This window comes from Tiliqua scincoides, chromosome 1 (assembly GCF_035046505.1).
Source record: "Tiliqua scincoides isolate rTilSci1 chromosome 1, rTilSci1.hap2, whole genome shotgun sequence".
NCBI lineage: Eukaryota > Metazoa > Chordata > Lepidosauria > Squamata > Scincidae > Tiliqua > Tiliqua scincoides.
In genome coordinates, this window is record NC_089821.1 from 74,240,876 (window position 1) to 74,267,653 (window position 26,778).

The 26,778-nt window shown below is 43.3% G+C and overlaps 3 protein-coding genes across 6 annotated transcripts in view; 1 reads left to right on the top strand and 2 right to left on the bottom strand.

Moving 5' to 3' along the window:
• The window catches only part of IGFBP2 (insulin like growth factor binding protein 2), a 71,286-nt gene extending 62,367 nt beyond the window's left edge, over window positions 1-8,919 (top strand). The window contains exons 2-4 of the mRNA XM_066621330.1: window positions 504-709; window positions 8,246-8,386; window positions 8,752-8,919. Coding sequence (XP_066477427.1) covers window positions 504-709; window positions 8,246-8,386; window positions 8,752-8,919 — 515 coding nt within the window. The remainder of the gene's footprint in view (window positions 1-503; window positions 710-8,245; window positions 8,387-8,751) is intronic.
• Window positions 8,920-15,305: 6,386 nt separating this feature from the next.
• RPL37A (ribosomal protein L37a) lies at window positions 15,306-20,463 on the bottom strand. Its single transcript, XM_066638010.1, has 4 exons — window positions 20,377-20,463; window positions 17,016-17,144; window positions 15,879-15,961; window positions 15,306-15,463 (listed from the first exon to the last, which is right to left on the bottom strand). The coding sequence occupies exons 1-4, from the start codon at window positions 20,377-20,379 to the stop codon at window positions 15,400-15,402; spliced, it is 279 nt and encodes a 92-aa protein (XP_066494107.1). The 5' UTR covers window positions 20,380-20,463; the 3' UTR covers window positions 15,306-15,399.
• A 4,667-nt stretch (window positions 20,464-25,130) lies between these two features.
• The window catches only part of SMARCAL1 (SWI/SNF related, matrix associated, actin dependent regulator of chromatin, subfamily a like 1), a 33,509-nt gene continuing 31,861 nt past the window's right edge, over window positions 25,131-26,778 (bottom strand). For 3 of the 4 annotated variants that reach the window (XM_066633045.1, XM_066633047.1, XM_066633046.1), the window contains exon 17: window positions 25,131-25,597. In XM_066633045.1, coding sequence (XP_066489142.1) covers window positions 25,388-25,597 — 210 coding nt within the window. In that variant the 3' untranslated portion in view covers window positions 25,131-25,387. The remainder of the gene's footprint in view (window positions 25,598-26,778) is intronic. The other variant, XM_066633048.1, reaches the window with a different exon arrangement.

Here is a 26,778-nt window from a genome sequence, read left to right on the forward strand (position 1 = left end):
GAGCACCGCTAAAAGGCCAGACACTTAGTTTTTTTTTAAAGATAATTTAATTTTAATGTTGAGATAATTTTCCTTTCGTATCATAACACAAATGGGACATAGTGTTCTGTTCCTTTAGCCAACTTGTCTCCTGCGGTTCAGACATTCTGATTAAAATTAATGTGTTAAAATACTTGGACAATTTGTGCAACCAAGCACAATTTGGTTGCACAAATCAAACTGCAACTTATTTGGAGCTGTTTGTGTGTTTAAGAAAGAAACGCAGGCTGGGCTCTCCCCAAAACAGAAGCACCCCCTTCTCTTGGCTGCTCTGCTTGGAGATTTTTTGTATAGCCAGAATGCCACTGGCATGTAGTACAACCAGAACCCCTCGTGATCATCTTCTCTGGGAACCTTTCCTTCCCTTCATTGTAGGTACAGGGGCTCAGCAACCGCATTCTGTGGGCCCCATGACTAACAGTCCCTTGTTGTTTTTCCTTCTTACCTCTCTCTTGTCTGTGTAGATAATGAGGAACATTCGGAAGGCTCCATAGCAGAGAACCATGTGGATGGCGCCACTGGGGTGGTGAGTGGAGCTGGCAGGATGAAGCCTGTGATAAATGGCAAGGAACTGGCGGTAATTCGTGAGAAAGTGAACGAACAGCAAAGGCAGATGGGCAAGCCTACCAAGCCCCTCTACCATCCTGATATACGGTCACCTTCCATCAGGGTGAGTTGATAAAAGATTGTATATTGTCTCCACCAGTGAGGTATTCTTGAAATCTTGTACTCCTTCTTTTGGCACTACTGTCTTCAAGTGAAGCTATGAACAGTTATGTCAATGGGTCGTGAGCCCTCCCCAACCCAGTAGCATCAAGTTGCTTTATATATAGGAGGTGGAAGACCTTTTACCCAACTGTTGGGATCCAGTGGTGTAGCTAGTTCATTTGACATCCAGAACCCATTAATTTTTGACACCCCCCATACAACAAAATTATTGATCTAATTTATACTTTTCACATTTTTTATAACACACTTCCTCTAAGGAGCTTGAATCTGAGAGATGGTAACTACATGCAGTGAATATTTCCCAACAAGCAATGGATGAATTGCTCCCTCCCCTGAACATAGTACACGGTGACATACTGCCCCTGCATCTGGAGGTTCAGTGTAGCTATCATGGTTAATAACCACTGATAGACTGTAGCTCCCCTTGAGTGTTTAGAATCCACTTTGAAAGTCTTCTAAGCCAGTAACCAACAACACCCAACTTTCCCACCAGCAGCATTACTAGGGTTGGTGTCACCTGGTCTGGTAACTCAAGGGATCACTCCCATTAACTTTATTTATTTATTTATTTATTTATTTATTTATTTATTTATCTATCTATCTATCTATCTATCTATCCATCCTACTATAGAACTGTACAGGTTACCCAGCCAATCAGTAACCAGCCAAAAAACAACAACCAACTTGATGACACACGCACAACTGAACAGGAGTTTGAGTATTAGCTTTGATACATGGAAAAGGGAGCTGACTTGTAACATCTTACTGCTTCCATGCTGTGTCCTAATAACATCTCACTGGCTCTTCAACAGTCAGTTTCATTGGTCTATTTTGAGTTAAGGAAATCTACTTTTCGTACATAAGACAGTTGCATTTTTGTTTTCTGTTTTTTGTTTTTTATTGGCCCTAACTTTTGATAGAATGGAGATATTTCACTCTGGTTGCTTTCATTGCATTTTGCTGTAAATTACGCATCAAATGACATATAACGTGATGGTATTGTTCCTAACACCTGTGATTTTCACAATTTTTGTCACTAGTGGTGTCACCCACCTGAGGGCGACACACCCCCTGCTAGCTACACCATTGGGGATGGACAATATTCTTTAAATAGCAACACAAGCCTCCAGTTATTTAACTGTAGGAGTGACTGAATAGTTGAGTAGTTTTTTCCTCCCAGCATTTTATCATTGTAAAGTCTGAAAATTCTATTCATCAGACAATCAAGGCAATTGTGTCCTGACAGTATGAAATTTGGCAGGAGGAATTAAACTGGTGAGGGATATAATCTAACTAAATTTTAGAATATTCTGAATAAAAATGATTGGTTCTAGCAGTCTTTAAAAATGTATTTTCACATTTCAGTGTCCTGTTTCTAGCAATTTTGGTGCCACTGCTACCCACCATGGCATACCTTAAATGTTTCTTTTTGGTTAGTTCTAAAGTGTTGGGAGAGTTAGAACAGACAAAAGAAAATATTTCTTTACTCAGCCTGTGGTTGGTCTGTGGAACTCCTTGCCACAGGATGTGGTGATGGCGTCTGGCCTGGATGCCTTTAAAAGGGGATTGGACAAGTTTCTGGAGGAAAAATCCATTACAGGTTACAAGCCATGATGTGCATGTTTAACCTCCTGATTTTAGAAATGGGCTATGCCAGATGCAAAGGAGGGCACCAGAATGAGGTCTCTTGTTATCTGGTGTGCTCCCTGGGGCATTTGGTGGGCTGCTATGAGATACAGGAAGCTGGACTAGATGGGCCTATGGCCTGATCCAGAGGGACTGTTCTTATGTTCTTAAGGACCCTTGGCCATAGAAGACTGAAGTGATAACATTTGGTGTTACCTTGGCTTTGTGTAGCACGTGCACATGGGAGAATCAAAACGTGTGCAAATACCTTCATACAATTGGTTTGTGGCACACTTGACTGGAACTGGTATTTGGCAAGGGCAAAGGAGGCAAGTATATAGGTGCAACATAATATGTTTACAGTGGGGATAAATTTACAATGAGAGGGAGGGTAAATCATACAAATAAGCAGTCATCTAAAATGTAAACAGCATTAGTTGCTAGGTAAAATAGGAGAAGGGGAGAAAGCTTCTTTTGAGAAGAAGAAATCATGATGATGCAAAAGGAAGGAAGGGGGAGGAGACTATGGGGGGATGTTGGTATCTAGGAAATGAGAGAAATAACCCAGAGCGACCAAGGGAGTAGAAAAGGGAGTTGTGAGATACCAGATTTTTTTTTGGGGGGGGGGGGGAAGAAAGCTTGAAGAAGAGGAAGAAATAAACTGCACGGTCTATGGAGGTGCAATACCATGACTGAAGTAAAGACTCGCTGTAGCCTGGGGGCCCAATCTTATCCAATTTTCCAGTGCTCGTACAGTCATATCAATGGGGCATGCACTACATCCTGTGATGGAGAGGTAGTCACAAAGGCCTCCTTAAGGTATAGGAACTTTTGTGCTGGAAAATTGGATAGGATTGGGTCCTGCAATGGGCTACAGACAAGGAGTGAGCCCCTTGACACCAAAACACTTGATGGTAGCTAGTCTCTCCCCCTTTATGATTTCTCTTAACTGGCTCCCAGAACCACACACACATGAATATGTATTGTGTTGAGCCACAAAGGGACCAGGAAAATAGATTAGATCAGTGTTTCTCAATGTTTGTCCTCCGCTATATCACTTCACATGGTCCACCTAATCGAAGTACCACCAGAAGTAATTTGTGATAACATCATTGCCAGTTACTTCTGGGTTGGGAGGCCAGATGTAACATGACAAACACCAGGAAGAGGCTCAGATTAGATAATCTGGTGAAATGGGGAGGGAAAACCCAGAAGGTTACTCTTTCTGAAGTTGATTAGAATTTAGCATGGTCTAGAAGGTGGACTTTGACTCACAAGTTGTCAATCAAGAGTATTGTTGGTATTGTCAACTGAAGTGCAGGGATAATTCTGACAAGTCATTTTTCCTTTTCTAATTCAACTCTTGATTCTCTTCCTCGAATGTCATGTGGAATTGATACTGACTGTCTACTGCAATGTCTGTGATTGTTCCTCCTGGACACTGCTCAGCTGCTGTTGCATGGAACACCCCCCCCCCCACACACACACACACACGCACACATACACACACACTTAATTGCCACTCATACTGATCTAGTTGGCTTGGCTGTTCTCTGACTGGCCATGTTCCAAGCGAAGTCTGTCCCTGAAAGGTTTTCAGGACGCTTTCTTGGACAGAAACTAGTGGACCGGAGTGTGAAAATGGGCATTCAGCATCTCTTCAAAGCAATTGTGGGGTGTGTTATGTGTCAGGAACTTGACAGGCTAACTTCTTGTGGGTGGCCTTTGTGTTCTTGCAAACCAAGGGGCACTGGTGGCCAGATCGGATAAGGAATCACGTAGCCCAGATTAGAAGTTACAGAATACTGTGGAGTCGGGCATTACCCACGGGCTAAATAAAGGCCACACATCCAACCAATTTACCAAAGAGCCCTGTAGCAAGGTACCCATGGGGGGATCTCGAAGGATTAATAGTTGAGCTGATTCTGCAGTTCCACTGAAATAAGATATACCATAGATTTGAGTAAGGCTGAATCCTGGCTTTTGCCTTTAAAACTGCTTACTCCAGCCATTGCATTGCAAGTCCCCTCGTCTGACAGCTGCTGTTGGGGTGCATGGAGACTATCCAGTGATGGTGGTGTGTTCCATGTGATAGTGTTAAGCATCACAGTTGAGACAGCTTTCCATGGCAAAGCTGTCGGTGACGGCAACTCTGTAGAATGGGTAGCATGAGCACTAACAGGCATTGTGGAGTAGGAGGCTCCACCACTGTTAGTGAGGGAGTAGCACCACTGTTGACTCTCAATGACTGACTGTAAACTTCCACAGTAGTTATATATATATACATATATACACACACACAGAGCCAGGATGGTGTAGTGGTTTGGGAGGTGGACTTGGACCTGGAAGATCCAGGTTTGAATCCCCCTTCAGCCATGAAGCTTCCTGGGTGACCTTGGGCCAGTCACTTTCTCTCAGCCTCACCTACCTCACAGGGTTGTTGTGAGGACCAAAGGACGGGAGCAGCTGTGTACACCATCTCTTTGGAGGAAGGGCGGTATAAAAATGTGAATAATAATTAATGTGAATAATAATATTGTTGGTTACCAGCAATGGTGCAACCAGCTAGATGCATGCAAATCTGTGTGTGCCAAACACACAATGCACTAAAAGTATCAAACTCTTTATACCAGAGTAATTCAAAATCTCTGCCAAGAACAGCTAGATTCTGCAACCTGTACATCATTGTCATGGAAGAGAGGGAGGACTTCCTGCAACCACCTTCTAATCCAGGGCAGTGATGCCTAGTGCCAAGCACTCACTCCCTTCCGATGTCCCCCACACTTCCAATCGGTTTAATCTGCAGCTTGGTGGGGCAAGACCTAATAGATCTAGTCCGCAGCCACCAGCCCAAGAGATCCAGTTCCCAAGGGGTTCCCTGGCAAAACCCCTCTGCAAGAATGCTATGCAGGATTGTTAAAATGTCCCCATTCTGCCAGCAATACCTGCAGAGTGGGGAGACTGACAAATCCACTGATTCCAGAACAGGCAGAGTTTTTTAGGCAGAAAGGTTTTATTTATAGGTGAGGGGAAATCACAGTTTAATCAGTCTTGGTTAGCTACAAATAAACATTTCCTGAATGGGGCTGGTCCTGCACTTGCAGGCCAAGATGAGGCTAAAAGCCTGGGTCCCAACTTGGCCCAGCTTAAGCTGAGCCAACTAAGAGCTCCCAACTTCTGGATGGGAAGAAAAAACATAAAACAAAACCTAACGTGTCAAGCTTCTTTTTGTCCCTTCTCTACTTCCCTGGGGTTCTAGTTCCCCAGCAGTCTTCACTTACCAGAGAGGCTCACCCTCTCTTGCCCAGTCTCAAGCATGCAGCAGAAGAGAGAGTGAGGGCGCAATCCTGCCCTGCGCTGGAACAGGCAAGCCAGGAGGTTTGCGCTGTATCCAGTGCAGGATAGGGGCCAAAAGTGGCTCAGCCAGAGGCAAGGGGAAACTTTTCTCCTTACCTCTGAGTAAGGCGCCCTTTCCCCTTTGGATCTCCTCGGACTTGCGCCACCTCCTGAGGTGTGGCTTGAAGCCGCTCTGTTTTCCCCGGGAACGGGAGTTGGGATCCGGCATAACTGCCAGATACCAGCCCCACCTCCTGGCTGCCCACCGCCCAGGAACGCCTCCCTCCCACCCCCTCCCCACCTACCTCAGAGGCTTGTGTCGGCCTGAATGGGCTAACGTAAGCCTCAGTGCCTCCATCAGCACAGAGGCTTCTTCCAGGCGCGCTGGCCTAGCCAACTCCTGAGGAGGTGCAAACGTGCCTTACGGCACATATGCAATCCTCCTGAGCCACCACAAGGGACTTGCGCCAGGCCAAGTCAAGGGCTGGATTGCACCCTGAGTCACTCAGGCCTAGATTCCTCCTCCTAGCTCCACCTCTCCAGCCCCCCCCCAATTGGCTGGCTCCCCCTTTTGAGCCTGAAGTCTCTTGGACAATGGAGGGAAATCAGAGGGAAAAATCCTTAACAGCAAACACAACTCTTTCATCACAACCATTTATACCAGTGGTTCTCAAACTTTTTAACACTGGGACCCACTTTTTAGAATTACAATCTGTTGGGACCCACCAGAAGTGATGCCATTAACATGGACGTAATGTCATGGCCGGAAGTGAAGTAATCTTTGGGCTTCAAACCTAAGCCACAGTCAGCCAAAGCTCCCAGGACACAAGGCTCTCATGCTGCTATTTTTACATAGCTCAAAATGAAAACATTCCAGCTTGGTAGTCAAGGCAGACTTGGATCCTTCTCCAGCCATACAGCCCTCCCCCTTTCTGGCAACCCATCTTCCCACCTATTCAGGGCAAAGCACCCTGCCTCTCCCATTGGGAGCCAACCCTGCCCAACAGCTCTGTACCCTGAATTTTCAGCTCTGTACCCTGAATTTTCAGCTCTGTATTTTCAGCGTCAGCTGAGCTAGATGTGACCCATTTGAAATTGGCTTGCGACCCACCTAGCAGGTTCTGATCACAGTTTGAGAAACACTGATTTATGCAGATTAAGAACAGGTTCATGTCTTTGCCTATTCTGTAACGTTCTGTGGCTGCTTGCCATGAGGTGAAAGACTATTGCAATCCTTGTCCATCTCCCTCTGCCTTTTAATTTCGTCGTTCATTGCCTAGATGTTTTCAGACTTTATTTTTACAGCCGTTAAAAATCAGAAGCATGTTTTTTTAATTAAAAACAAAAAATGTACACGGAGAGAGCCTCAGGATGCTCAATTTTGTACCAAACATCAAATTCCATGCTCATGTGATCCAGTCACAGAATCCCAGAAACATAGGTGTCCTTTAAATGTTAGAGAACATGCTTTGCTAGGTGTTCATCTCATGCGCTCCCTTAACTTCTAAGGTCCTGCAGTCTGTGGGTTGGGCTGACTGGTGGGTCTTTCCCATGGAATTGCACCCCACCAAAAAGGGGGAGGTGAAGATTCCATGGTAAAGTTCCCAATGATTGGCCCTGCCCATCTGCCTGTGGGCTTTTGAATATTGCAGAACCACATGGGAAACCATCTTCCATGCTGCTTCTGTTACGTTTAAAGGGCACCACACTGGCATGCACCACTGTGATTGTAACTTTTTCTTTTTTTAAAAAAAAAGAATCCTTGTACTCCTGATAGGCTAAACTTACCAGTGATATATTCTCAGTACTGTAGCTTAACGCTGAAACCTAGTCAGGTCTCTGTAGCCATGGTACATTGATCACAATGGTCATTGTTCTGTCTTGCCTCCTTACGAGTATGGTGAATTTGTTTTAAAAAAAAACAACTATAAACCATGCATCTGTCTAGTGATGATAGCTCTCAGGCTCAGTTTGATCAGCTGAGTTTATAGCACAATGGGGTGGGAGGGAGAGAGGGAATTTTCATGGGAAGCAGGCATGTAAATAACTCTCTCCCCATTTCCAAATAGTGCTAAAGTACAAATATTTGCCAAGAGTGTTGAATGGTTTCTCCCTACCCCAGCATTGTTTGAAGCAAAATATTGAGGAGAGGAAGGAGTCCTGTTCAATTTCTGCTGAATTCAATCCTTCGATAAGTTGATAGGGAAATTGAGAAAAAAAAAACTGTACAAAGGTAATGCAAGCCAGTGTTTCAGAGCATTTCTTATGGAATGTGGCCAGTTGCACATATATTGCCCTGGGAAAATTGCCTGCGTGTCATATCCCTGCTTTAAGATTCAGCAGCCTTGTGATGGTGTGACTAGGGGTGAAACAAGCTGTCCTGGTAATTTTCCTGATGCTTCAGGGTGGGAATAGGGGATATCGCAGGCTAAAGCAATTGTCACCTTCACAGCATCTGTGGAAAAAGTGGCATTGTCCCTGACTTTTCTTCTTCTGCTTTCTTGGCCTTTTGCAGACCCCCTGCCAGCAAGAATTGGATCAGGTCTTGGAACGCATCTCCACAATGCGCTTGCCAGATGAACGGGGTCCATTGGAGCACCTTTATTCCCTGAACATCCCAAACTGCGACAAGCAAGGCCTTTACAATCTCAAACAGGCAAGTGAGGAGAATGCTTAGGGGTATCTTCAGTCAATTGTAATTTCATGGACTGGGAGGGCAGAATGGAGCAGTGACGGGGTGGATGGTGGGTGGATTGGACCCAGGAGTGGGCTGGGATCGGCGGCACCAGCATGCACCATATCCAAACCCCCTCCCCAGGCCTGATCCACCTGCAGAAATCAACGCATCATCTGCAACTGGAAATTTTCACTGGACACTAGTCTAAGCATTGGACACAGGAAATATATTAGTGTAATGATGTTGCAAAATCAAACCATTGTTTGTCATGTCCTCTCACATGTTTTTTCTAGCCAATTGTGAGTATTTTTTTTCCCTCTTCTCCCTTCCCTCCCTGTCTTTAGTGCAAAATGTCAGTGAACGGCCAAAGAGGAGAATGCTGGTGTGTGAATCCAAACAATGGGAAAATAATCCAGGGAGCACCAACTATCCGTGGAGATCCAGAGTGCCACCTCTTCTACACTGGGCACGAACAGGAGGACAGGGGAGTGCATAGCTTACATGTGCAATAGATGGACACATTCCCACTCACTGGAGGGAGGCTTGACCTAGTCCCAGTGCTGGATTTTATATGGGTTTCAGTGCATCTTGGGTTTCACTTTCTCTTTCTCTCTTCGTTGTAGTCCAGAAGATCTGTGGGCTTCATGGTTGCTTGCCTTTAAACCCTTAGGGAAGAATCACAAAGGGGCTGGGTGGGGAGGGACTGGCATCTCGGCCTTTTTTGCCTAAGAGCTGAGACTGAGCACCTTTCTTGGGCCAGTCAGAGCCTTGCCACCAGCAGGTAGTGAACAGAGCCCATGTTAAATGGGAGTGCTCTTGGCCATAGAATCCTTCATTCTCACCCAGTCTCTCCAAAGAATCAAGGTAGACAACTAGGCCAGATAACAGAACTCTTGCCCTAGTCCCCTCTCCACACAAACCAAAGACTGTAAATACTGCACGTTGCCTGCTACACAAAGCGTTGACAACTTGCCCCCTAGTGGTCCCTCCATGGTTTGTAGCATACGTGAATTGTAAGTAAAACAATGTCCTGCTCTCATTTAGCAGGAATTCTCTCTGTCTTGGAAGACGTGGGCAGGAGGGAGCCACTATATTTGCCAGAGAGCATTGCACTTAGAGGTGTGACTGCCTCTTCTCCCCCCGCAGCTCACCCACTATCCACAAAGTCCTGAATGTCATCCAAACATCAGTTAAGAATTTTATTTACTGTTGGGTAGCATCAGCATTTCACTTAACTGTTATACTTGATTGCACTGGGACTCTATTGGACCTCATCATGAACAGTATTGAAATGCAAAAAAAAAATGTTAATGCGTATAGATTAGTCTTTTACAGATCAGGTATAAATATCAAAGTGGGGGGGGGAGAGGGGTCAGATATTGAGAAAACAACCCCAGAATGCTTCCCCCCCAAGGGAGCAGAAACAAAACAAAAAAACCCATTTAAAACCTGCACATAAGCCCCTTCCACTGTCCCTCCCTCCTGTTGCATCAGATCCAGGTGAGCAATGCATAAGTTTTGTAAGTAAACTACATTATATATAGTGCTTTGTAAAGCCCCTGAAACACAGATGGACTATATATATATACATACACACAAACACACCTATGTATACATACCTGTGTATAGATTAATAAATATTTGGGAGCTAGGGCAGATGTGGTGTTGAATATTCAGTGCTCACAACTGGATTGCGGTTCTCTTGACTTTTGTTTCATGCTTTTGATCTGTTTCTGTATAGCTCATGCAAATGCTGAAAATGACTTAGCAGCTGCATGGACAATGAGGTTTTCTTGTATTTTATATATACCCATTTATATTTACAGGGCAATTGCTAGGTTCAAATGCTAACAGCTGAATGTTGGGTTGTTTTTTGTTTTTTTAAAATACAGTGTATTGGATGGGGGGGGAAGCAATCTGGCATACATTTCTTTCTTTTCTGTAGAAGTCATGTGTAACAGAGTATACCAGGGAGAAAAGGGTGAATTGTTTGTCTGATAGTGGCCCAGAAGCCGTGCAGTCCTCTTCAGGATAACCACTTTGCCACCTCCTTCTCTCATGTGCTTTTTCTGAAGCACCCCCCCTCCCCCATGGTCAATGTTACCACCTCAGAGAGAACTTCCTTCAAGAATGTGATAATTCTCAATCAGAGGTGATTTCATAGGGATGCCACCTTCCTTTTCCTTCCCCTTTTTTGGAAATGAGGTAGCAAATGAATGAATAAGAACGTCGCCTGAAGCACCAGTGCACAGGATCTAGCCTGCAAAGAAATGGCCTGTAGAGATGAACTTTGATTTTTTAGAGGCTGAAATTAGCTGGAGGGAAAAAAGTCATACATCTTGACAACACGTGAGATCAGCCCTTGAGAAGTCGGCTGGAGCCAGCTGTAAGGTGCAAGGTTATGCCAAGTTGGGAGAAGTGGTGGGGTGCCAAAATGCTGGATAAGCTGTTGGGAGAGATGCTGTCTGTGCTGTGAGGAAGCAGAGAAAAGGGAACTGGTGTGATTTATGATGGAGGAATTCTACATCTAGAATTCTACATCTAGAATTTCTAGGGATTTTTTTTACTGTTGCTACAAAATAGGTCCATTTATGTGAGCTACCAGAGGCTAGTCTACTGCAATGGAAGATGGGATGTAACAAAGATCATTTCACCCTCATGTGGCAATGAAGCATCCTAGACTTTCTTGTCATATGTGATGGATTCTTTTTTATTCCCCCCAGGCTCTTCAAACAAGAGCCAGCTTTTAAAAATTCTGCTCACTTTTTAAGCCATTTATGACAAACGTTGCATATACAGAATGGGATCAAATGTGTACCCTTGTGGGCTGGACAGAAATGGGTTAATTTACTTTCCAAACTATTTGATACCTGATTATAGTGCTAGCACTAGGGCCTTGATGGAGAATATCTTCTTTCCCTCCAACTTGCACTTTTAGCTTTAGGTTCTTTCTAAGTAGGAACTTAGAATTGCAGTGGATCAAGAGGCATGCAGGAACCTCTGAATTGTGGGGGATAAATCCACATTACTGCATTATTCTCCCTGGGAGACACCCAGAGTTCACATTGAAATGCCTAGTAATTGTAAGGAAACAAAATTGGTGCTATGTTTTCTACCCACATCCATTTAAAGAATTGGGTTGCTTTCCATATAAACATTGCATCAGCTCTCAGTTGCAATTTGTAGTCCTGTTGAGAAATCATGCTTTCTTCTCTCTCTCTTTTGATTGCTGAACTGTGAGAAAGTTGGAATAAATTAAACAGGATACCAAACAATTTGACTCTTTCCTGTAGAATAGAACATGCATGGAAGAATCTCTGCATTCTCTGGGTTGGCTCTTTGTCATCTTGATAATTGCAAATGCAGGGCTCAGTGGCCTTTAGAGATGTTGGTCTGCTTAGCTGATTTGGATGAATTGTACCTAGTCCACACAATTCTAAATTCCATTATTTTAAAGGAATAATGTTGTATGTTCAGAATTGCCCTGTCAGGCTGCAAAAGCATGAGACTTCATTTTAAATGGCTTTTGGTGTACACATTTGTGAAAGACTAATTACTGCTTGTATGATTTTATGCTCCCCTTTTCCCAAATGGTATAACACTTTGGGTAGTCTTTATGGTCAGTTTTTCATCTGGGAGAAACCACAAGATGCTTGTGACATCTGTGTAATCAAGTGCTTGGGGGGAGCTCCTGACAGCTGTGCAAAAATGAAATCCCAAGAACAGTAAAGTTCAGCACCCCAAAATAAATCTGAAGCTGATAGGGGAAGAGGTACAACATGGGCTTTGTTTGTATGACTTGTAAGAAAACATTTAAAAGCTCAGTATTTTACTGTCTGTATATTGATTGCAATGCAGGCTGTAGCAAGCTGCTCATGCTATAAAAGCCCAGGAATACAGATCAAAACCCTTTTACCTTCCTTAGCATCTTCACAAGATCCAACTTCGGAATAAGGATTGCTTTAATACAGGGGTCTCCAAAGCCCGGCCCAGGGGCGGCCTGTGGCAAGCCTTTATCCGGCCCGTGGCCAGCCTCTTGTGCCCTGAAAGCCCCTGGCCCACTTTGCTGAACATGACTGGAACAATGCTCTGGCTGCATCCGGAGGGTGTCCTAAGGCCAGAGTTTGAATGAATGAGCCCATTCATTCATTTATTCACACATCTAAGTTCCATCTCTAATTTATTTATATAAATTTTATATTTAAATTTTTTTTTCGGCCCTCAAAACCATGCCAGACATTTGATGTGGCTCTCTGGCCAAAAAGTTTGGAGACCCCTGCTTTAATAGTACTGAAGACTTAATTGTAGCAAAAAAAAAAAAAAAAATGTAATTAGTGGTGCAGCTCCCACATGAGGCCACTTGCAAAACTGAAGTCTGAACATCACAGGCCCTAGTCAAGAAGATATGTATTTTCCATACAAACCCAAATGCTTTCAGATTGCATTACAAACTCTTAGTGTATTTGTTTTTGATCTGAGGTCCTTACAAATGGCTTAATTAGTGAGGTATCAGTATGCTGTAGTTAAAAGTACACAGGTCATACCCTATGTAACACCAATATAATTTTCATTCCATGAAGATGAAAACTGCATGGAATGTTTCCCTATAAACAAGGCAATAGAGAACAAAGTACAGCTGTGGTCTCTTTCATGGATGTCTAACTGGCAGTCACCTTTTTCTGTGAAGCCCCTAGTGCCCTAGATGATAATTTCAGCTACACCCATGCTACAGCATTTCTTTTATTACCCTCCTGGATTGTTATGAACTAAAAGTTGGACTTGTGATTCGGGGCATTCCCATTTTAAATACAGAGACACAGTATTTTGTACATGAGAAACTACAGTACTTAAAACAATAGAATTAATTACCCTAGTGGTTGATTGTTCATTGTCTACTTAAGACAATCCCTGTGGTACAATTAGCGTTCAGTGCCCACTCAGGCACAAGGAGGGGGCTCCCATAGAGCACTCCCAAGGTCCCATGGACCTTGGCCAGGCTGACGGCATGTTATGGCTACAATAGGCCTAGCCTTTAGAGAGGTGTGTGCACATCTCTCATAATCCTGCTCCTGTTCTGGACATTTAAAGGATGATCATCACCCAAAGTTAACAAATCCCCCAACAGCCACACACTCACTGTTTAATTTGAATGTTATTTTTCCCCTAGAGTCTATACTCTTATGACCAAAACAGTAAATCCTAACCAGGTTTTCCACCCAAGAAGCACAGCAGCTTTTTACAGAGAAAAGGATACATGTGATAGAAATGGCTATTTGCTGACACAACCAAGAATTCATCTTATTAACTCCCATAAGCCACAGAAGACTTTTCAGAGACAACCCAAACTCTTATATTCATGTTGTTTTACTACCATGAGGAACTGGCAACCTCACAATATGTGATAAATACAAAGCAGGAATTCCAAGTTTAAGTAATACAGGTTGGGCATCACTTATCTAAAGTGCATGGGACCAAAAGCGTTTTGGATGGTGGTGGACAGGTCAATGAAAGTGTTGACCCAATGTGCGGCAGCAGTAAAGAAGGCCAATTCTATGCTTAGGAGCATTAAAAAAGGTATTGACAACAAAACGGCTAATGTTATGCCATTGTACAAATTGATGGTAAGGCCACACCTAGAGTATTATGTCCAGTTCTGGTCGCCACATCTCAAAAAGGACATAGTGGAAATGGAAAAGGTGCAAAAGAGTGACTATGATGATTATTGGGCTAGGGCACCTTCCTTATGAGGAAAGGCTACGGCGTTTGAGCCTCTTCAGCCTAGAAAAGAGACACCTGAGGAGAGATATGATTGAGACATACAAAATTATGCAGGGGAAGGATAAAGTGGATACAGAGATGCTCTTTACACTCTCACATAACACCAGAACCAGGGGACATCCACTAAATTTGAGTGTTGGGAGAGTTAGGACCAACAAAAGAAAATATTTCTTTACTCAATGTGTGGTCAGTCTGTGGAACTCCTTGCCGCAGGATGCGTTGATGGCATCTGGCCTGGATGCCTTTAAAAGGGGTTTGGACAAGTTTCTGGAGGAAAAATCCCATTATGGGTTACAAGCCATGATGTGTATGTGCAACCTCCTGATTTTAGAAATGGGTTATGTCAGAATGCCAGATGCAAGGGAGGGCACCAGGATGCAGGTCTCTTGTTATCTGGTGTGCTCCCTGGGGCATTTGGTGGGCCACTGTGAGATACAGGAAACTGGACTAGATGGGCCTAAGGCCTCATCCAGTGGGGCTGTTTATGTATTTTTCCATATTCAGATACTTGCATGTACACGAGAGATTTTGGAAAGGGCCCAAGTCTAAACACAAAATTCATTTGTTTCACATACCCCTTTATACACACTGCCTGAGGATAATTTTATACAAAATTTTTAGTAATTGTGTGCATGAATCAAGGTTTGTGCATGAAACATAGTTTTTCATTTCTTTAGGCAAAAAATTTTTAAAAGTCATATTCATTCCAAAAAGTTTCATATTTCAAAATTGGGGATAAGGGGCACTCAACCTGTAGTTTCTAAAAAATAACTGTAGGAATTGTTTTTGGATTTTATCTCTGAAAATGCTGTTTAGTAACCATTTGAGGTGCTCACCTTGCATTTAAAGTTTGTACAAGCTTTGTTACTACTACATCTAACTGGTAAATGCTTCTGTATTCTATATTTGGTTGAACTGATTTGGGAATGTTACCTCTACCTACAATTTACTGGAGAGTCTGATAAATCTAACAAGCTAGTAAGAGACATTATGCCCAGATTCCACAAAACCCACCACATGTTCTTGCTTGGGAAGTCTGACAACTAATGCAAAATCAAGAACAGAAAGAGGTGCTGCACAATGGAACAGGTTTTTTTTTTCCAGAAAAAAATCAAACAGGTTTCAGTTTCACAACCTCCTTTAATGGACAAAAAGATGGTATAAACTGTGACGCTGGACAAGGAAGATAAGCAGCACTGGGACAAATGGTGTTGCTATTGGTCTTTCAATTCTTTCAGTCTTCGGATTGCAGATTTTACTGTCACTGCGGAAGTGGTACTGGAAAAGGCAAAAAGATGACATCAAGGAGGACAAGAATTAACACTTTTTGCAAATACTTTAAAACTACTTCTTAGTATGAGCATGCCAAGATTTTTCTTTTCTATCCAAAGGCCATGTTTAAGAAGTGCTTACTAAAAAACTGAATGAACTGCCTTAGGGAATGCTAATTTCTATGGACTAATTAAACCCACAAGGGAAGCTTGGGAAGATATGTAAACATTATGTCTCAAGATTCCAGATCATGCCAGAAAGCTTAGCTATGCATCTCAGGGAAACCTCTACATCACAGCAAGATTCCAGCTAGTGTCTGTCACAAGATAAATACCTAGTGAAAGATGGGAAAAGACACTCTCCACCAACCACTCATACACATATTCATTCATCTGGACTCTGCACTTGCTATTTTCCTTACTTGTATGTCCAGGCACCACCAGCCACTGTCTTCATGCAGGAGCCACAATGCCAGATACCCACTGCTTTTCTCTTCATTTTAGTCTGTAAGAAAAATGCCTTTACTTACTTGCCAGAAAAAAAATCCACTAAACCACTTCATCAAAATGCATCTCATGATTTTCCAACATCGTATGCATATAAGAGATCTAGTTGAAATTAAAAAGTGACCTTAATGCATATTTTTAACTTGACATGGATAAGTCTGCATAAAGCTATTGTAAGATGCACTATATGATTACCACTACAAAAAAGAACCCTATGGTTTCTGGTGTAGGAAATGCATGTCCAAACCCACCTGAGATCAGTATGCACTACTCAGGCTTACATAAAGATTGTTTAAAGCAATTCCTTAGCTTTCTGTATCTTGGATGTGTACTATGGAGTAAAGCATTATAAAGCCCACAGAACACATGCAGAAATTATCCTACTGAAACAAACTATGAAGAAAAGCAAAGATTTTCTTCAGAAAAAAGGGTTGCAGCAAAACCCAAAACATTCCAAAAATACCGTGCTTAGGCAGGTTGTGGGATTAAAATTTTTGTGCTATGAAAGATTTGATAATTGATGGATAGGGTCTGTGGTCATTTTTGCTTAAAAAAGTGTTGCACAGACCACAGCAACAAACACTGAACCAATCATCCCTATTTTCTATTTAGCACATAACTTGCATCTTTGCTGGTGTCTCTGTTTGCATTACACCATGAAAACAATAGTCTGTTTCTGAAACCAAAGAGGCATGCTTCACAACACTATGAGGCACAGGACCTTGTTGGCTGCAGCACAAACACATACAGTAAATGCATATTTGATAAACAAAACATCACCAACGACAACCTGCATTTTGAGCTAAGACAAGAGATGCCATGTATACTATGTGGAGACACCTAAAAATCAACAGAGAGCATAGGATAACCACTTGTAGGATAACCATCCTTTAGATTTCACATAGATATACTGCATGGTGACACCGTAACTAATCCCAGTTTCAAAGTGCACAGCAGCACTCATGCTCTTCTGCATTTTAGAATGTTTAAAAGAAAGGGCCATGCACTCCACAGGTGCATGGGATGTTTGCAGAGCTGAAGGGGGCTCCCACCTTGCCACAGAAGGAGCAGGTATACTTGGCATGCTGGCTAATTTCAATCTTCTTCACCATCTTCCTAAGAGAAGCTCCATATCGGGTACCATATTTACCCACAATTCCAACCTTCTTGGTGCGCTTGGCCTGTTACAATAAAACAAAGCATGTTAAGTTTTCCCTTTTAGAGAAGTACTTAGCAGCAATCACCTAAGGTAAGAATGTGCATAACAGTCTAAGCAGTCAAAAACATTTAAATCTTAAGAGGGGAAGGCACCAGGATGCAAGTCTCCTGATATCTGGTGTGGGGCATTTGGTGGGCCTCTGTGAGATACAGGAAGCTGGACTAGAGGGGCCTATGGCCTGATCCAGTGGGGCTGTTCTTATGTTCTTAAGAGTGAATAGGCCAGTCTTATACAGGTTGACTTGCTCCTACTGAATAGTTCAACAGGACTTGTTCTAAAATACATACAGGATTTTAGGCTAAAACTAACAGCTTCAATTGCTCCACTACAAATATGACTTCTTCGAAGTACCAAATTGAATCTTAGTAGTTAGGAAAAGAAGGAAATGCATGTGAAGGACTAAGTCGACTAAAGCAGAAGGTGCATGATGGGTTCTGCTGCCATCATCTTAGCTTGCTTTGTGCAATATTGTTCAACATCTGCCGGCCAATCCTTAATAGATTTTCACCAGCTGGTGGCTGCAAAAAGAAATGGGGTGGAATGTTCTTCAAATGAATGTTCATTCTATTAAATTACAGATTTTGAGAACATGCTATGAAGGCACATAATATAGTAACCTTGCTGAAGCTAAGCAGGTCAGGCCCTGATAAATTCCAGCTGACTTCTCTATCACAAAAACAAACAACGCCCCCTACAAACTCATCTTTCCACTTCTAATGTGTTTCTCTCCTAGATCATAGAATTGGAACCCACAAATGCAACATTCTCCAATTCTTATCTTTTTCACTTTCTCCCAGTCTGTGCCAGGTTTCCCCTTTTCCTCCAACTCCCCTCTCTATTTGTCTGATGCTGCTTAGATTGTGAGCACAGAGACTTGGGGAGGGGAAGGATGTTTTAGCCTGTGTTTCATCACAAACAATGTGATGAAGATGATCAGTGTCTGGATAGGAGATGATCTGTGAACCCATTTATCCTTGCAGCCGCCCAATGAGGTGGGTTAACCTGCTGGTGTTGGGTCCAGGTTGCCTAGAGCTTAAGATCAAACAAACCCCCACTACACTAGAATGTGCTTTCAGGTAGCCCCAAGTGCTGCGCACACACACACATTCTGGAAAGAAAAGCAATCTCTTACAGTCAAGTAACCTAGGCAAGCAAGGTTAAGCCCACTGCCTCAATCACCACTACCCAAATGCTACCATCGGCTTTCACAGGTTACTGACAGAAAAGCCAAACACTTATTACAGTGTTGAGAGGGCAAATATTAAAGCATTTATTTTGACTCCAACTAATTCCAAGTCACAGATCACAGGTTAACAAACCCTCAAACATAGGCTTCTAAAAACGCTATCTGAAACATCCTTGGTATTTCCAATACGTAGGAAAAAATCCCCTTGGTTACTGTGATTCTAATGATTTGTAAACACCAAACAGCTTTCTTTCACCACAACAGCAGCATGCACAAAGATGACTTGGATTTAAATCCTATCTCAGCGATGAGACTCAGTAACCTTGGACCAATCAGCATCTTTCAGCCAAATCTACCCTGCAAGGTTGTTGTGCTGTGAAAATGGAAAGGGAATAATCTTGCATGCAGTTTTGAATTCCAGAGAGTGAAGTAAAAGTGTGACAGATAAAATGCAGTTAAAGAGAACAGACCTATGAATCTTTACCCAGAAGCAAATACCATTGTGGTCAACAAGGCTCACTCAGATAACTGCCACATCCTTGCCTGTTTTAATGTTTAGGAGGGGGTGCATAATGTTTATGCAGGAGATGGATAAAGTGGATACGGGGATGTTCTTTTCTCTCTCACACAGCACCAGAATCAGGGGACATCCACTTAAATTGAGTGTTGGGACAGACAAAAGAAAATAGTGTGTCATTAGTCTGTAGAACTCTTTGCCACAGGATGTGGTGATGGCATCTGGTCTTGTTGCCTTTAAACAGGGTTTGGACAAATTTCTGGAGGAAAAGTCCATCACAGGTTAAAGCCTCAATGGGTATGTGCAACCTCCTGATTTTAGGAGGCTACCTCAAAATGCCAGATGTAAGGGAGGGCAGCAGGATGCAAGTCTCTTGTTTTCTTGTGTGCTTCCTGAGGCACCTGATGGGCCACTGAGATACATGAAACTGTATTAGATGGGCCTTTGGTCTAATCCAGTGGGGCTCTTCTTCTCTGACCTGACTGGGGGGTGGGTGGGTCCTAAGAGGACTGTATTGAAAAGGTAGATACAGAGGTAACCAGGCTTTGATCACCAATACAGCTCAACTAGTATTCAGCTGTGGTGTAGATTTTTATGCCAATTTATTAAAACAATCCTTACAGTTCAGGGATCAGCCACTTCTTGCAATCCATACAATGCCAGTGGTTCTCAAACTTTTTAGCATTGGGACCTAGTTTTTAGAATGACAACCTGTTGGGCCCCACTGGACGTGATGTCATTAACTTGGAAGTGATGTCATGGCCAGAAGTGACATCAACAAGCAGGAAAAATTTTTCACAGAAATATCACAAAATCAAATCAAACAAGTAAGTAAGTTAAAGGTTTACAATAAGTTTAAAAAAATGTATTTAAAATAAAGAAGAACCCTCTCAACCCTCACAAGCGGCTGCTGATCTGTTTAAAATAAATTCCCCAAACATCCCAAAAGTTGCAATCCTATCCATACTTAAGTAAGCCCCATTGACTACCATTGTTAAAAGCATACACATAGTAGCTTGTCAAAAGTACAGATCTATAACGTTTCTCCAAAGTCAGTCGTTTGGTAGCATCATGTCAAACATATTAAAAATAAAATATACATTGAAATGAATGGGGGATCCACCTGAAACTGGCTCACGACCCAGTTTAAGAAGCAATGCCTTAAGCCATCCTCCCTCAATTGTACAACAGAATCTGCTGCAACTTAACTGTGAGTCAAGCCAAGAGAGGCAGAAGAATCCTGCATCCCAAGTGCTTCCACCGCCCGTCCCCCGTCCCCCGGTCCCTTCCCAAGGCGGCTCAGCCAGGCCAACCCCAGACCCACCGAGGTGGACGAGGCAACCGCCCCGAGATGCTCCCAATACTCGGTGCCCCAGGTAACCCAGACCCCACCCTTCCAAGTGCGGGCGGCGTGTGAGCAAATGGGGCGACCCCCAAGAAGGATGGCAGTGGATACAACCCAGTGGGGTTCGCGAAAGGAGCTCGACTCACCATCTTGCTACCGCTCCAGGCCCGAGAAAGAGAGAAGGAAGTTCCCACTGCGCACGCGCGCTTTCAGCCTCCACCCACGGGATGGAACACACACGTGATACAACCATAGAGAGCGCTTAGGAGCGTCTGGGATTGTCTACCTACCAGGAGTGTTCGGACTCTATGACCTATTGCTGCATATTTTTTTTAAAAACTTGCATCCGTTCATTGCATCCAATAGCATTCTCCTTAAGGACATAATAGCTTCCTTGTATGTTATTATATTATAGCATCTACGTCCCCAAAAGCCTGCAGCTGTTTGAGACTTGGAGCCCAATCCTATGCATGTCTACTCAGAAGTAAATCCCATTATAGTCAATGGGGCTTACTCCCAGGAAAGCATGGACAGGATTGCAGCCTTAGAGCCCAACCCTAGGCATGTCTACTCAGATGTAAATCCCATTATAGCCAATGGGGCTTACTCCCAGGAAAGTGTGGATAGGATTGCAGCTGGCCATTGCTTCTTTAATCTGTTGTCCCAAACCAAGCATAATAGAATATAAGACAGTAGACTGGGGAAGGTTAGCACCAAGATTAATTTATTTGATTTTATTTAAAACAGAACAAAAACAAAACACAAAAAAACACTTTAAAGATACATCCTTACATTACCGCAATGGTGAAGTCAGCACTAACATTTCTGACTCCCTTTCCTTTCCAGCCTTCTCTCTCCCTCTGTATCTCTTTAACTGCTTTTGAAGCTGCTGAACCAGTGCAGGCTGTCAGCTAACTTAGGTGATGAAATTCTCTCTCTCTCCAAGCACCCCTTCCTTCCTTCCTTCCAAGCATGGCAGCTTGGTTCCCTTGCCCTGCTCCCTTCTGGGCTAGTGCCTTCTTGAAGAGCCCCAAATGCTGTAGCCCTTCCTCATAAAGGAGGTGCCCCGGCCCAATTATCATTTTGGGTGCAGAAGAGAGCAACCAAAATGATTACCGGGCTGGGGCAACCTCCCTTCTGAGGAAAGGCTACAGGATTTGGGGCTCTTCAGTTCAGAAAAGAGGCACCTGAGGGGGGGAGAGACGTGACTAAGACATACAAAATTATGCAGGGGATGGATCGAGTGGACAGAGATGCTGTTTTCCTTCTCACATAACACCAGAACCAGGGGACATCCACTAAAATTGAGTGTTGGGAGAACATATTTCTTTACCCAGCATGTAATTAGTCTGTGGAACTCCTTGCCACAGGAAGTGGTGATGGCATCTTGCTTAGATGCCTTTAAGAGGGGATTGGACAAATTCCTGCAGGAAAAGTCTATCACAGTCATGACATGTGCAAGCTCCTGATTTTAGAAGTAGGCTACCTCGGACTGCCAGATGCGGGGGGGGGGGGGCACCATTTTGAAGACTGTGTCTTGCTATCTTGTAAGCTCCCTGATGCATTTGGTGGGCCACTGTGAGATACAGGAAGTTGGACTAGATGGGCCTATGGCCTGATCCAGCAGGGCTCTTCTTATGTTTTCTTTTTGCCCAAGGAGAATCACTGAAGTTCAATCCCAGCATAACAGAAGTGCTGTAGGTAGGAAATGCTGATGCTCTGGGTGAAGGACTTCAGCCTGTTTGGGACAGGGTTGCACTCCCGCCCCCCGCCCCCCAAAAAAAGAACAAGTATGCAACTTGGGAATGCTTCTGAATCCATTATTGTCCCTAGAAACCCTGCTGTCTACCCCATCACTCATGGAGATCCAGTTGGCAGGCACAAAACATCCTTTTCAGTGATGGTCCCACACTTGAGAAACTCTCCCACCAGACAGACCTGCTCAGCTTGCAGAATTGTGGTTCTTAGGGTGAACCTAAAAACATTATTTAGCAAAGCCTTCCAGAGTCGCCACTTATTCATTGGTTTTAATCTTTTAAATGATTATATTGTTTTAATTATGTTTTAATATTGTTTTAATTTAATCATAATAGTTATCCCCATCAATTGTGGGGAATAATTTGATCTCTTGGGAAAGCCGTCTAAAAATTAAGTAAACAAGTCAATTAAAAAAACTGTTGGGTCAGTTACTTTGACTTTTAATTTTATTGTTATAATTTATTTCTGTTAGCTGCTTTGAACATTTTATGGAAAGGTGGAATGTAAATCCTAACATAACACTGGCTGAATGAGCGTACAGTACATTCATACTGCTAGGGAAAACCAAAGGACAATCTACTTCATCCTCCCCCAAACAGTTTCAGCATGATCAACACTGTAACTAACTACTCATACCCAGTCAATCTAAGGAACAATATGCAAAATCATGGAACTATTCAGCTACTGGAATAGGTAAGAGCAAATATTTCCTAAGGACCAGAGTTCAAGGCTTTTTTACTACCCCAAAGAGGGTAGAGAGTGTCAGCTCCCCAAAATAAACTGGGAATGTCCCAGTAGAATTCATACAGGGCAGCATTTCTCAACATTTATCAGCCGCTGTACCACTTCACATGGTCCACCTATTGGAAGTAACTGGTGATGATATTGTTGCTAGCTACTTCTGGGTTAGGCAACCAGATGCAATGCAACAAACACCAGTAAGAGAGTCAGGGCAGATGAGAGGGCTTTTCCAAATACGTGAAAAGTGCATGCTGAAACTTCACCTGGCAACCTGAGCCTCCTAGTGCTTCTTGTCACACTGCATTGCTGGTCCTGCTGCCAGGTGGGTGGTGGTCTGGGTGGCGTATCACTGGTTGAGAAACACTGATGTAGGGAGCTGGGACATGCCATCCATTGGCTGCTCGTAATGTGGCTGTGTAATCAAATCAGTCTTGCAGATTATTCAAGTAAGTGAACCAAGCCAAAGCTATTATTGTTCAGTCGTTATGTCGTGTCAGGCTCTTCATGACCCCATGGACCAGAGCATGCCAGGCCCCCCTGCGTACCACTAACTTCCGGAATGTGTCCAAATTCATGTTCGTTACCTCCATGACACTATCTAACCATCTCATCCTCTGTCGTCCCCTTCTCCTTTTGCCTTCAATTTTTCCCAGCATCAGGGTCTTTTCTAAAGAGTCCTCCCTTCTCATGAGATGACCAAAGTATTTAAGCCAAAGCTACTAGGTGGCAAAAGCCAGAAGTATGCACAAGATAGGTTCTTCATCACATACTTGTGCAGGCATGTGCTACCTACCTGGAATGCCATTTGAAGGCTCTCGCGCTCTCTCTTTTTTAAAGGCATTACCCACAATTTATTGGTTGTACCCTTTCCCATTTTGTTTGGGTCTGGGATCAAGACAAAAAACAGATAATTCATACAGCCTTCCAGATGCCACTGTGCAGAATTATAAATCAGAAAATGTAATGATTTTTCAGAACATCCTCTCCTAGAATTTACCAGTCTTGCTTGCAAAAACAGCAATCCCATAGTTCTTTGGCTGTTTCGTGCTTAATTATTTAAATCTGTCCCACGAGAATAGAGTTGTCGAAAGCCTCTAAACTCACAGAACAGAATTTATTTGCTGCGTGAGGAGAAGCGTTTCATCTCCTGAGAGATCCCGCGGAGAGGTATTAAATGTAGAGATGCAACAAAGATCCAAGCTCTAAAACTCATCTTTATCACTGCAGATTTTATTGGATTGGAGATTTAGCCACAGAATGCAGATTCTTGACTTACTAGCCAGAGAAGCAATAAAAGAGAAAACAGCTAAAGCTGTTCAGTTAGCAAACAGGCTTTATCGCAATGGAAACCACCCGATGCAGTGGATATCCCAAATAATGAAAAAGGGGAAGACTAAATAAGATGAAGATGCAAAGGGAAGAGATATTACTTTGCACAATGCAATTCTAATATGGATCCAGCACAGAATTCAAGACACAGATGTCTCAAAACCATCTCTCCTATTCATGCACATCCATATATTATCCATGGATAAGTATGCAACAGGAAAATCAGAGATATAGACAAAGATGAATTATTAAAACAAAAAAGGACTTACCTTTCAGGAGAATTCCTTGTAGAAGTGCCTGAAGTAATATTTTTCTAGACTAGCTGTAGGGAAACTACAATGTGTTCAGGTGGAAAATTAAAGGAATGTCCAATTGTGACAAAGATGTATACTTACTGCAGTGGTTTTCAAATTTTTAGCACTGGCACCCACTTTTTAGAATAAGAATCTGTCAGGGCCCACAGGAAGTGTTGTCAAGGCCAGAAGTGACATCATCAAGCAGGAAAAATTTTAACCATCCTAGGCTGCAATCCTATCCACACTTACCCAGGAGTAAGTCCCATTTACTGTCATTGTTCAAAGCATACACATAGTAGCCTGTTAGAAGTACAGATCTGTAACATTTTCCCCAATGGAGTCACATACTATCAGAGAATGGTCTAACATATTAGTCTAACATATTAAAAATAAAATATTGAAATGAATGGGGACCCACCTGAAATTGGCTCACGACCCACCTAGTGGGTCCCAACCCACAGTTTGAGAAACACTGCTGTACTGTATTGCTAACCTTGTATTTCAAAATGTCATTTGCAAATTAAAATCTGCTTCGTATCTATAGGTTATGATTCCCAAGTTAACTCAAAGCCCTGCTGTATGCATGTATTCTGTATGTGAAAGTAACTCCCACTGAGTTCAATGGAATTTACTCCCAGGTAAGTATGTGCAGGAGGATTCTGGTATGTCAAGTAAGCTGCATTCAAGATCATCTACTTCCTAGTCTAGAAAACCTTTGCTATGAAGGAATGCCTAGGTAAAGCTATGCATGTTCATGTTTAGGACCAGCCCTTTAATATTTAACACTGACACAGTCTGGTAGCCAAAGTGCTGTTTTGGCCACAATCTTATGCATGCTCACCTGGAAGTAAATATGTATAGGCCTGGACTACAAATGTAATAACTGACTAGACACAGTTACTTGTGTTTAAAGAATATGCTGCAATAATGTATGGAAAATTCACAATGCCCATTTTTAAAACTTGTGACTAGGTTTATTTTAGCAAAACAAACAATGCGTTCAACACCACAATTCTTTTTCCCCCGTCAAATACTACCGTCTGCAAAAAAAGTCATCAATCCGCCGTTTCTTGCACGGACTTCCTGGCAATAAGTCTCCTCCTGCTTCACCTGATGAAGTCTGTGGTCCAGAATTTTCACATGCATCAACAGCTTCCACAAAGAGGGCTTCATCTATGTCATCTGCATCTTCAGAGAAGGTCTTCTGGAAAAGGTTTAAGATGGTCTGCTGCTTTGGGTTCTGCTGTGAATTTAAAAGAAAAATCTATGGTAAACTCTTATTACATAGCAGTGAATAGACAAGAGAGATGTAACCATCAGTAAAACTGGATAAGAATACTTTATGGATCTACACTGAGGAAAAGACAGATGCAGGACATCCACAGGCAGCACCTCAACTTGTTTTCCTTCCCCATAATGGTAACACATGAGTGAAAAAGACCAAGGACGGAACTTTCCCATCAAGTTACTGCTGTGGCAACCTGCAACAAATGCCTGTGTGTGCCTACTGCATTCCACAAAATGCAACACTCACACTGGCTAAGGGTTGTTCTTTTCCAGAAACTGCAGTTAGAGGTCAGATTCTTGGGAGAAGAATGACTCATGAAGAACAGGTGAACTTGCTGGTCAGGGCTGTTTGAGCAGCATCAGGATGCCTAAGCAGACAGCCTGGGAGATGGTGAAGATGGGAAAGCCCCACCTTTAAGCTCAGACACTCTGACTCAATGCAAAATTAGACATGGCTGCTTAGTTGCACTCCTTTGTTACCAGAACTGTAATCTTTATACAGTATGTCTCTTTTCTGTTAGATCACCTTTCTTCTTACTCTAAAGCAGGGGTGGGCAAACTTCCCTCATATAGAAATAGCCTCTGGTCATGTCCATGAGTGGATGATAAGCCACATTTATGTCGGCAAGGAGGTTCAGCCCTTTGCGGGACCTCAGGAACTCCCTAAACTGTGTGCCCTGAGAGGATGAACCATGAGAATTATTATTTTTTAATTTATTTATAGCAGGGGTTTTCAGGCTGGGGTGTCGCAATGCCCCAGCCTTAGGGTCCTGGCCTCTTTCCCCTTAAGGACTGGGGGCAGCAATGAGGCAGTGACACAATCCCCAGGATCGCACCACTCAGGGGGCTGCAGGGGCTTGGCTGCACTTACCAGAGCCTCCTGCAGCCTCCCAGGTGTGTGGGGAGCCCTGCGCGACTGTCTGCAGGGCTCCCCAAAGCTCAAGAAGTGAAAGTGGAGTGATCGTGCTCCACTTCCGGTTTTGCGGAGGCAGGGTGCGATTGCTCCGCTTTCACTTGTGAAGCTTCAGGGAGCCCTGCAGATGGTCGCGCAGGGCTCCCCCCACCCCTGGGGGGGGTTGGTTGCAGGAGGCTCTGGTAAGTACAGCCAAGCCCCTGCAGCCCCCTGAGTGGTGTGAT

Bases quoted from the DNA above. Each gene is read 5' to 3' on its own strand.
- RPL37A (XM_066638010.1), bottom strand. The intron at 15,962-17,015 runs GTGGGAGCCCCC...TTTTTCTTACAG, and splicing joins CCTGCTCCTTCTGTGGCAAG to ACTAAAATGAAGAGAAAAGC. The intron at 15,464-15,878 runs GTAAGGAAAATA...TGCCTTTTCCAG, and splicing joins GGTGGTGCCTGGACATACAA to TACCACTTCCGCAGTGACAG.